The following is an 11,616-nucleotide window of genomic DNA, read 5'->3' as shown; positions in this document are numbered from 1 at the left end:
TATATATATATATATATATATATATATACATTACTTGTTATATAATGAACGAGGTATACATGTATCACCTTAATATTTAACGAAGAATATGTATACTCCAAATTTCAAAATTGAAGAGTTTATTAGCCTTTTCATCAATATAAGATAAAAAGAATATTACAAGTTTGTTGTATTTTCCATTGAATGTACATATAAATCAAGAAAACACTATACAACTCCCTAAAAAGCAAAAGCCAGAATTTTGATTTTATAGATTTTAAATTTAATATCTATACATATTTAATAAATTTATTTATATAAATATATTGTTTGACCAAAAACTATTGGTTCAACTGAATTTGTATCCAGACGCAGAGGCAGATAAATCATGTATTCATGTGAGGGTGTACGTCATGCATTCATTAACTTCGAAAAAAATAATACGTAAATATAATTTTATGTGATAGAGCAAGGGGGTTGATAATTTTGAATTTGCGATCTAATGGTGCAAAGTGAAAAGTGAAGTTCAAAATCAACACTCTACGAAGCAATCTTTATATACTTAGAGTTATTTGATTCAAATGTATACATTATTACATTAGTTTTATATTTCTATGTTTAATAGAAATATCCCACGAATCAATATTGAATGATATACATTAGCTAACGTGTATTTATATTAATTTTTATTTCTCATGAATGATAACTTATAGAGGTAAGTTTTTATGATAATTATTAAATAACTTAACTTTATATATATATATATATATATATATATATATATATATATATATATGATCTGAGAGTGTAGTAGTGAAGTAATCCAGCTAGAGAATAGAATTTAGATATTCCTTTTGGTGTAAAGATTTATTTAGTTTTACGATACTAGGCAACCCTGTATACAAATATTTCGCGTTATTAAAGTTTGAAAAAAGATCATATTTTAAGAGTGTAATTGCGACAGTCTATTCTAATATAAGTATATTAGTGACAATTTTCACAACTCAAATCTGTAATTTATAGATCACACAGAGACAATTATACTATTATTCCAAAACTCCATATTACAATCCTAATAATTAAGAATTTAAAGGGGAAAAGAGTCATGAAAATAGGGTTGATGAATAGACAAAAAGCATCAATGCTAGAACAAAATCAATAAATCAATAAATAAATGGAAAATAATAATATTTAGAAAAATAATAATATTAGCATCTTTTATTGATAAGATATGTTGTTGTACTGATTTGTTAGGACAACCTGACATGTCGCTTTATTTGAGTCCAGAGTCGAAAATTTTAAATTTATGAATTTTAAATCGTAATTTTAAGTGTATATATATTCTTAATATAAATACATGTTTTAGGCCGGACTTGATAGTTTCTATGGTAGATCTCTCCTCCATATCCTTTCGGGTCTGAAAATTATCTCTATTTTAGTCGAATTTGCTGTTGTGATATTAAACTTACATGAGGACTATTATCTTTCTAGACTATTAAATATCGTATTTTAAACATATATATTTGTCCACGTGGACATAAAAAATAATGCAAAATTATAAATACTAATGTGTCCACGAGGGCACATATATACCTTTAAAATACACTTGTAAATAGTTCAGGGGGTGAAAAAACACTATTAAATAGTTCAGAGGGGGTAATATGTCCTCGTGAAAATTTTTAGTATCACAAAAGTAAATTCGATCAAAATTGAGATATTTTTCAGACCCTTATCCTCAATTTAAATAAAAACAAAATATTTTTTCTCCAAAAACTCTCATATTTTATTTTGACCTTTTATACGTAACAACAAAAAGAACTTCTTGATTATTTTTCTATGTAAAAGTAAATTTAATTTCTTATTTTGATTCTTATGTCATTTGACAAAATAAATTTAATTTTTGATTAATACATGTATTTTTGGACTTTTTTTTTAGGTAGAAAGTATGTTATGTTTCGACTATATTTAAAACTATATTACCACCTAGATATGGAAAATATTAATGCAAGCTTCATAACATAAGAGTAAAGTAGTGGAATAATTAGTAATAATGATAAATTTGTGGATATAAATAAGCAAAGAATCAAAGTGCACATTTTAGTTAATTGTTGATTAAGTGTATATACACTTAATGGTATGTAATAATTGTGGGACCAAAAATGTCATTTACCCTTAAATAAATTAAGAATGGTTGAAAATCTTTTCATCGTTCATAACCCTTGAAAATAAAAAAATTTATTATAGATAAATCTTAAAATACGTAAATAAATATTATTTTTTTCGGTGAAGAAATTTATTTATTATTCACTACAAAAATTTATTCTTTTTTCTTATGAAAAAATAGCACAGACAAACAAATATTTGATTCTTTTAGCATCCAATTTAACCATATAAGTTGGGGATAAAAATTTTCAGGAATATGTCTTTGAAATAAAGGAATATTTATTATAACAAAGCAAAGATATATTTTGAGGAACCAACCCAACTTCATATCCTATAAGCATAGATTTCTACTTTGACAAAAATATTAATTAATCGGAGATTGAATCGATGTAACATGTGATATTCGACGAAGGAAGTTAGAGATTGATTTGTTTTATCAATGTCTTTTTAATCGAGTTTCTCACATCGAATTTATCTAGTGTGATTAATATTTTTTTTGTATAATTTGTTAACTTTCACACAAAAGAAAATTTACTCAGTGTACATCCATAAATAACATGCATTATTTGCTAATGGGTAATTAATTAAACATTTTTCATCGAAAATTATACATTGAACATATATCCTTGGTGATATTCTTGGTTTCGTTATTGTGGGCATAAAAAATAACATGAAAAATAAATTCCATTATTTTACATTCAAATTCAAGAAAAAATTATTAATTAGAAAAAATTATTCAAATTCGTCACTAAGTTTAAGAGTTATATTATGCTACTAACATGTCATTTTTTTTAAAACAATATTTGTGTGGCCATAAAACATTTAAAACTTGTAGCCATACACACAAGTTTTTACTTAGAATGTTGGTACATGAGTTAGGTTTAGAAAGTCACGAGACAATCTGGTTCTTATCTATCGTTGATGTTAAAGGGAGAACTGTGAAAAGTCAACCCTAATACGAAAGGATAGGGTTAGGCTAACCTATAGTCTATCGATTGTTATGCCAATAGCAGCACCGAACAGCTAAGTTAATACCGAAGAACTACTAGGCCATGGAGAATCCTTCTCTATACAAATTTTTAGTAAGGTTTTTAATCAGAACTTCGACAAGCGAGAGGTGTAAGCACCCTGAGATGTTAAGCAATCTCGTACTGGATAAAACGACTTTCGCTTTCCATAGCAATGATACTAGTCGAAGGTAAGTACATTCTTTAGTTTAAGAGAAGGAAAAATAATAATGCAAACAAGAATATTTCAGCTGGCAAAAAAGACATAATTAAAGCCAGAAAAAACATTTAAGTAGTCAAATATTAGCTAAAATAAACACACCTAAGCTTACTTCCTATTACCCTCCACCTTTTTCTATACAACAATAAAAACCATTCCCCTTCTCCTTGTACCTAATCAAAATTATAGTACTTCAAAGAGCAAGAGCCAAAAAAAAACCAACTAGCTCGAACGATTAATCGCCATTCTACAGGAGCAATCATGAGAGGGGACTAAAAGGCTTGGCACATCGAGAGTCTGGATACTTGTGGCGAAAAATGAGGATTAGCTTTGAGAAAAAACCAGGAGGGTCGGCATAAGTGTACAATGTTAGTCATGGCAAGCATGGTTGATTGCTCGCTCTTAACACGTCCAGAGAAAGATCACATAGTCTCTCGAGTGTTGAGCATTGTTAATTACAAGGTCTACTACCTGTTGCAGGTATGGACGCTGCTTGGTGATACGAATGCACCATTGCTGTGTTGTTATCAATGGCCTTAGCAGATTCCTCTGCGCCTTTTGATGTTTGCTCCAGGAGGCGAACAAGTGAGATGAATATCTCCATCCTCGTCACGTCTCTATTTGCCTGTAATTAAACATCAAAATGTTGAAATGTTTGGGTTACTATAAGAAGGCATAATACGTAGATAGCCCCTTAAACTTGACATGTTTTGTAAGATAAGACGGTCAAACTTAGTCAGCAACCATGTAAACAGTTGAACTTGGCAGAAGTGTGTACCTCTACAGCGAATTTCGCCCATATTTTGTCGTTCCTCGTTTCCATAACCCCTTTTAAGATGGTCAAGCCCAGTCCTCTTATTATGTCAGCTATTTCCAGAAATAGACCGCGTTCTTCACAAAGCATCTGTAGAAAACAAAACAATTCAGCTGAAATAAATGAATGAGACCACATAAGAGTCAAAACTTCGTAATTTATAGATGTCCTGACCTCCACGAGCATTTGACGAGGTTGATTCAGATCCTCAACTATAATCGGGCAGACCATAGACTGTGAACCAACTTCATATGCCCACGTCGCTCCTCCTTCAAAATTATCTTTCAAAAGCAATCCTCCTTCCTTGCTGATAATCTGCAAGTTGGCAACATGAGGGAAAAGGTCGTAAGTAATTCTCATTACATTCGGGCTTCTTGTATCACACTTGCTAACTCGCCATTCGAACATTTTGTAGACACATTTCTATGTGTATCATCTGAACTTATAAACGAATTTTTGACAATGGGATCATAACAAACGTTAAATGGTTATAATCAAACCTTTGACTCTCCAGTCTGTTTTAATTTGTCCGCATGTTTTGTGACGCTCTGCAAGAAAAGCATGTGCTTGATTGTGCGTTCTAGTAGTGCATCAATGCTACACTGAAATCACAAAACCAAAATGGAAAAGGTATCTGTAAGAGAATATTCATTCAACGGTCTACAAAACTAGAGAAGGAAATGATAGATAGTTCAAAAGAGGTATCTCACCTTTGCCCCATTTGGAACAATTTCTCGCAGTTCTTTCACACGATCTTGGATCATTTGCCGATCTTTTGGCCTTGGTCTAGGATTCTCTCCTGGTTTAAGCCTTTTGCGACCGGTCTTGCTCGTCTCATCAGGCTTCTTAGAATATCCCGTAGAAACACTGCTAGTTGGCTTTGTATCATGACCTTGTTCCACCCATGAACTAATTTGTGACCCATAAATTGAACTACTCTGCGAATAAGCTCCTGTCTTTTCTTTCTCAGATCTAAATGACCGAGAAACCGTTGCCCCTGATTTTGCAAGGGTTTTGGGTTTCCCAAATACATTTCCTTGAATTTGACTCGAGAAACCAGCTCGGCCATAGGACGATGACACATTTGGAGCAGAGGAGTTACTCAAATTTGTCAATGTTGTCCGACAAGAAACATCATCATCCATATTCTGCTTGGCAGAAGGCTTGGACGATATAGAATCCAAAAGACGCTCAAAACCAGCAGCGAAGAATGAACCACTATCTGACTTTCCTTGATTGACTATCGAAGAAGCCTGCTGACTAAGCACAGAAGTAGAGTTACTCTTAACCCGATCCCATGTGTTTGAGTCTGGTCCATTACTTTGATAACTGTTCCTGCTTCCATTGAAAAGTTTATTTTTAAAATCAGCACCCAGAACATCAAACAGGTCATCCCCCGAGTGATGTTGGACACAGGAATCTTCATACTTGTTATTTTCAGGTAATGCACTCTGCCCCACATACTCATGTTTTTCACCACAAACCTCTTGCACCGACTTGCTAGTACTGCATGGGTGCTCATTCGGTGTTAGCATAATTCCAAGTGCTTGAAACAAATCATTTTCGACTATTCCATTACTCTCATCCCACATAAATTCTGCATTCTGACCATCAGAAATATGACGAGTACTCAAATCATCCCCGACATTTAATTTTGACGTAGTTTGAAGCCCATTTCCAGCCGACTTTGTGCAAGAACTGATTATGTTTAACAGTCCATTGGCATCAGCAGTTGAATTGGGGCATGGAATTGATCGGTGATGCCCATCCCTTCGTTTACATAGTTCATTTTCTCCATTGGATGGAGAAATTGAATTTCCATGATAACTAGAGATCAGGACATCATTGGGTCTTGGATCAGATGCAGTGAAACCATTAAGCTGGGATACATTGCTTAAGCTGCTGCTATCTACAGTTAATGAGTCAGTAAAAGATTGCTGACGAAAGGGAGGCCTCGGAATGTGTAAAGGAGCTTGTTGACTCATCCACAAGTTGGAGCTTGGAGAAATTACCTCCGCTTTAATCACGTTATTTATTAGCTGGCTATTAGGAGACAGGTGTGATTTCACCTCTGGAATAATTTTCTTGTGAAACCGACGATCATCATGAGATTCAACAAAACACTGGGTCATATTGGAGGCTTGAAATGATGAATCGGTAGACTGCATTATTCTATCCTGAACTTGTGCAGCCAGAGAGGAAGAAGTTTGACGAATGAAACCATCATTCTGACTTGAGTTGCCCTGATAACTGCAGCTAGCAATAACCGGAGCAGAGTTCATTACGTTTGTGTTCACACAAGAATCTACAAGAACTGAACTTCCCATATAAACTGGTGTGCCAGCATTCACCATCGGATCTTTCATTGCAGTTTCATCGGATAACAAGACACCAGGGACACATCCTAGTTGACTTATCAGTATCCTCACATCCTCCACAAAACTCATGTTCTCCATTATCTGAGGCAAAAAAAAAAAAAACGATTTTACTTGACGGATTTTATGATAGTAGTAATGAAAGAGAGAAATTCAATCACTCAATTAGCCTAAATATCAGTATTAACAAAAGTAAAAAATGCAAAAAAAACTCCAATGTCCGTTGGGGCTATAAGCGCAAATAAATTGTGGGCTTTAATGAAAGAAGACGCAAAATGAGAAAAACTACAAATATTTATATTTAGTCCAAGACTAATAATTATAAGCATGAAGGACAAATATATGAACAGAGAATTTAAATATATCAATTGTTTAGTGTCTCCTCGTTGACAAGGAAAAGCATGTGTTAGAACCTTGATGACGAGACTTGAGGCGCACATCCGAGCGAGGCGAAATGCTCAATACGTTTTTTAACCTCAATTCAAGGCTTAAGCACAACAGTGCTATAGATTCTACTCTATTTGGCCCCTAACATATCTTTTGAAGGCAACAATGATGAAAATACAATTTTTCTTTTTAAAAAAAGGAGAAAATGGAATACAAAGTGAAATGTTTAGCTTGTATAAACACAAAAATATCACATACATGTTGCTGAATCTCGTCATACTAACCGATACTCATTTTAGAACTGTTTTACAAATACCATATCCTTCCCCTAATCTTTTCAGCCATATTCCTTTCTTCCTTTTTTTTTGAATGCAACATTTGAAGATATCGCTCAAGTGCCATAGTATCTGAAGTCTATTTTTCACCACGTACGATTTAAAAATGGGGAAGAAAAATGGACTTACGTGCAAGCATGATCCAAATTGGAGCACACCATGAGGAAGAACAGGAACAACTGCAATTGTCTGCATGTATCAACAATATAAAGAATCAGTGACCAGCAAAACAAAAACACACATTAGTATAAATGTTATCTCAAACACATTGTACCTGGATGCCAGCAGAAAATTGTCCCGTGAGCTCTTTCAGGACCTAAAAGAACAACAGCATATGGATACACCAATGAGTATCAGGCGTTTCATCAGGACACAAATACCATAACATCTCCGCATTAAAAAAAAAAAATACAAGATTTAGGATTAACCTAGCTTAAGTTTATCTTTAGCTTTTTGAAAAGAGGCTCCCCACATCCCCAAAAAATAAAAATAAAAATAATTGTATATATAGTTTGTCTTTAACCTTGACCAAATTTGGTTCAATGGTAAAAGTATCAAATTTTAACCATACAACTGATTATCGCAAGGGGCAGCTATTCAAATTTCTAAATGCAGTTGAGAAAGCATAAATCCTGTATACTAATGCATACTACATATTCTCTCATGAATATTTTTTTACTTCTTTCCGGAGTTGAACATCATGTTTGGCCAAATATTTTGAAAAACACCAAAAAGTTGTTGTCTAAATGAGTGATCACTCACAGAAAATTCAAAACAAGTCCAATTTGTATAATATACTATTTTCACTTCGAAAACAACTATTTTTTTTCTCAAATTCCACAACGACAAACGGGCTCTTAACCTTAGCATGCTAAGAATTATATCAAATGTACCTCTTGTGGATGAACTACTCTACTTAAACCCTCTGAATGAAACCACTGATGACTCCCAGTAACTGCAGCCCGTCCGACTAGTCTGAGAAGCAAAATTATTCATATCAACGACATGGTATAAACAGACAATCTTTTCAATACTTTTTATAAAAAAATAAAAATCAATAAACTGAAAGTTCAGATAGTATACCCTTCTCCTACTATATTGATTTGACTTTCCACCATCATTTTGTTTACAAGCAATTGCACTCTCTCCCCTGCTTGATTCATAAGCTGAGGATTACGTACCTCCCCCGGACCCCAGCAAACGCCCCAATCATGGAACGGCAGTTCCGGATTCTCAACCATCGGAACTCCATGAATACCGGAGTATGTTGATGGTTCATAATAGGATTCTTCCCAAATTAAAAGCCTGCCAATCAGTATAGGTAAAAAATGTTAAAAAATAATTAGGAAAACTATAGTAAATACCAGCAGATAAGTCAAGATTCAGTGTCATTAATATTATAATAGAAAGTGACAGTTCTATGTGTTCTTATAAACAAGATTATTGGAGAAGTACATATATAAAACAAAGAAGAAGAAGAGACAAGAAATTGGAGAATAACAACACATAGAATCAAACAAGAATGAGTAATTATTATATGTTTGTATACAGGAAAATGATAACAGTATAGAGGGTTTCATCAGATTAAAACAAATCACTTCCATTTATTTTTTCCTTTTCATTCATTCCAATAAGATTCTTCAAAACAAAATGGACTAGAACAAACCACAACATTCCAAAAGCAGAAAATGACAGTTTCCAGATAATATAAGGAAAACCAAAAACACAACAATATCTAGTAAATTTATAGCATGTCAAATCATATATATCATAATAAAAAACAACAACATAATCAGTATAATATCAGAAGTGGAGTTGGGAGAGGGTAGACTGTACGTAGACCTTAACCGAAGCAGTCCAAAAAAAAGAAGAAACAGAAGTACAAGAAATAGCACATAGTAACAAAGTAATAAGATAGTAACTACAACAAATAATATGATAATCAAAAAAACAAGAATAGTACAGCTATCAGCATGGATGGATAACAAGACACCACATTGTTACCTACTACCACAGTATAATGCTACACATTAAAGAAAGCTAGCAGTTTTGTTTGGTCAAAAACAAAGAAGTGAACACAATAGAATCAGTGAAACTCAGTTCACAGTGTTGCAGCAACAGCTGAAGTGCTGAACAACAAAAGGACCATCAGACTTTCAACACTTTTTCAGTTTATTACTTTCATTTGTCCTCCATTTTCTCAGCAAAGAGAAAGAACAGTTGTCAGCACAAAATCCAAAACAGAAACCAGTACAACAAGAAAAATGAAAAGATGAAAAAACAAATGCCATAGAATAAACAAACAAAAAAATAGTAGTAAAATCATACCCTTTTCTCCATTTTGCCTCAAAAAAGAAATGAATTCATAAAACACTAATTTTCTTTTATCAAATCATAAGCAAGATTATAGGATCAGTATTCTCTTTTATCAACTCTCATTTTCTTTTTGGTTTAGTAAAAAAGAACCAAAAAAAAAAAGCTACACCCGACAAGAAACAACAACTACATAATCCCACAAGTTGGATCTAGCAAAGGGTAGATTATGCTAGACCTTACCACTAACCTCAAGTGCAACAAATCAAAATACAACAGTGGAGTAAATAAGTCAATTAATACAAAAAGCAGTACATGGCATCCAAGAAAAAGAAATTTCACATCAAAATAAACTCAATGTCTAAATCCACAAGCCAAGATTGGATTTTTCAACTTTCACCCACATGAAACAACAAAAACAAGAATTAACATGAAATCTGAAATCAACCAACAAGCCAAGATCACTTCTTTTTTCACTTCATCAAACAAAACTTTCACATAAAAACTCAAACTCAAGTCACAAGCCAATACTATTACATTTTCTTGAATGAAAACAAAAACTCTAATTCATTGAAAAAACAGGGAAATAAACTCACTTTGTGTTCTGGCAACCGATCTTCCAGTAAACAGCATAAGACCATTGGTTAACTCCACACAGAGTCTTTAAAACCTCTTTCAGCAAATACCCCATTTTTGCACAATTCTTAAGTTTTTTTTCTCTTCCAACTTTTCTCAGCTAAAAAATTACAGATTAAAAAAACTAACTCCCCCTGCAAGACCCACGCCCTGCCTGTTTAGTTCTCAGTCCACCACTTCTTTTTCTCACAGGATCCAAATTTTCTACTGATTTTAGCCTGCAACCCATTCTATGGGTAGAAAAAAAAGGTTGAAACTGAAAGAAGAAGAAGAAAAAAAAGAGCTTCTTTTTTTCCTCAGCCAAGTAAATGGAGTAGAAAACTACACTATACCACAAGCTTTAAGTTCACAGTTAACAACAAACACAATTTTCTCCATTTTTAACAAAAACCCAACAAATATATGAATCTTTAGTGACTAAAAAGAGTAAAGATCAAAACTTTATCAGTTTTCAGTGTGTTCCTGATCCTTGGGGTTGTTAAAAACAGAATCTTTTTGGTGTTCCAAAGTGTAATCACTGTGTGTATTGTGTGTTTTTTTGGGAAGTGGGTAGTTGAGAGAAGAAACTGCTGTTAGTGTTTTTGCTCTGTGTGTGTGTGTGTGTTTTTTTTCAATCACCAGAAGAAGTAGTAGCAGCAGAAAGGGAAGAGGAAGGGGGTAAAAATAGGTGGTGGTGAGTGTGCTAACATGCGCTTGTGTCTTGCTAAAATGCGCTAATGATTTAATTAGTGAGGGAATTTTAATTAGTTTAATTATTCTTAGAGTTGACAGAAATAGCCTTGGAAATAGTAGAGAATTACGTGTAATGTGCCACTGTCGGCTTTCTAATTCATTAGGCTCACTATGCATTGGGACTACGCCAAATAATCTTAGTTCGATATCTCTATTAAATTTCGATTAAATATGTATATTAATATAGAATAATTATTTTTCGTTTTAATGTGTTTAAAAATAATTTTATATTTAATTTTAAAATATTTAATTTATTTTTAATGGAATGATTTATAATTATACAAATATTTAGTATTGATTTTGGATTATTAACTTAAAAAGTCTTTCTTTATTTTTTAAATTTTATGGTTAGTTAAATTAACTTACACAAATTGAGACGGATGGAATATATGATTAATTTTTGAGATGGTGTTCTTAATGGAATTTTTTTGTTTTTTTTAAATTAAATTTGATAGTTATATTTATTTTTAGGCGGTGTTTCCAATAAAATATTTTTTTATGTTTTTATGCTTTTTATTTCAGGTTTAATATTGAAATCTAATTAAATTTAAATTATATATTATATGATCCATAATTTCGACGGTGTTCTCAATTTTAAAAAAAACCATTTACAAAAATTCAAATCAGAATTTCTTTTATATAGAAGAAAAGTGTT

General features: G+C 32.5%; 1 protein-coding gene across 1 annotated transcript; it reads right to left on the bottom strand.

The window, feature by feature from the left end:
• Positions 1-3,334: 3,334 nt before the first annotated feature.
• On the bottom strand, positions 3,335-10,867 carry LOC107004696 (transcription factor LHW). Its single transcript, XM_015203004.2, has 10 exons — positions 10,190-10,867; positions 8,364-8,585; positions 8,174-8,255; positions 7,555-7,596; positions 7,410-7,469; positions 4,894-6,642; positions 4,684-4,785; positions 4,358-4,498; positions 4,148-4,273; positions 3,335-3,994 (listed from the first exon to the last, which is right to left on the bottom strand). Exons 1-10 carry the CDS (start codon positions 10,282-10,284, stop codon positions 3,821-3,823), a joined length of 2,793 nt encoding a protein of 930 aa, XP_015058490.1. The 5' UTR covers positions 10,285-10,867; the 3' UTR covers positions 3,335-3,820.
• Positions 10,868-11,616: the final 749 nt, after the last annotated feature.

This window comes from Solanum pennellii, chromosome 11 (assembly GCF_001406875.1).
Source record: "Solanum pennellii chromosome 11, SPENNV200".
NCBI lineage: Eukaryota > Viridiplantae > Streptophyta > Magnoliopsida > Solanales > Solanaceae > Solanum > Solanum pennellii.
This window is presented reverse-complemented; position numbering and strand designations above follow the sequence as displayed.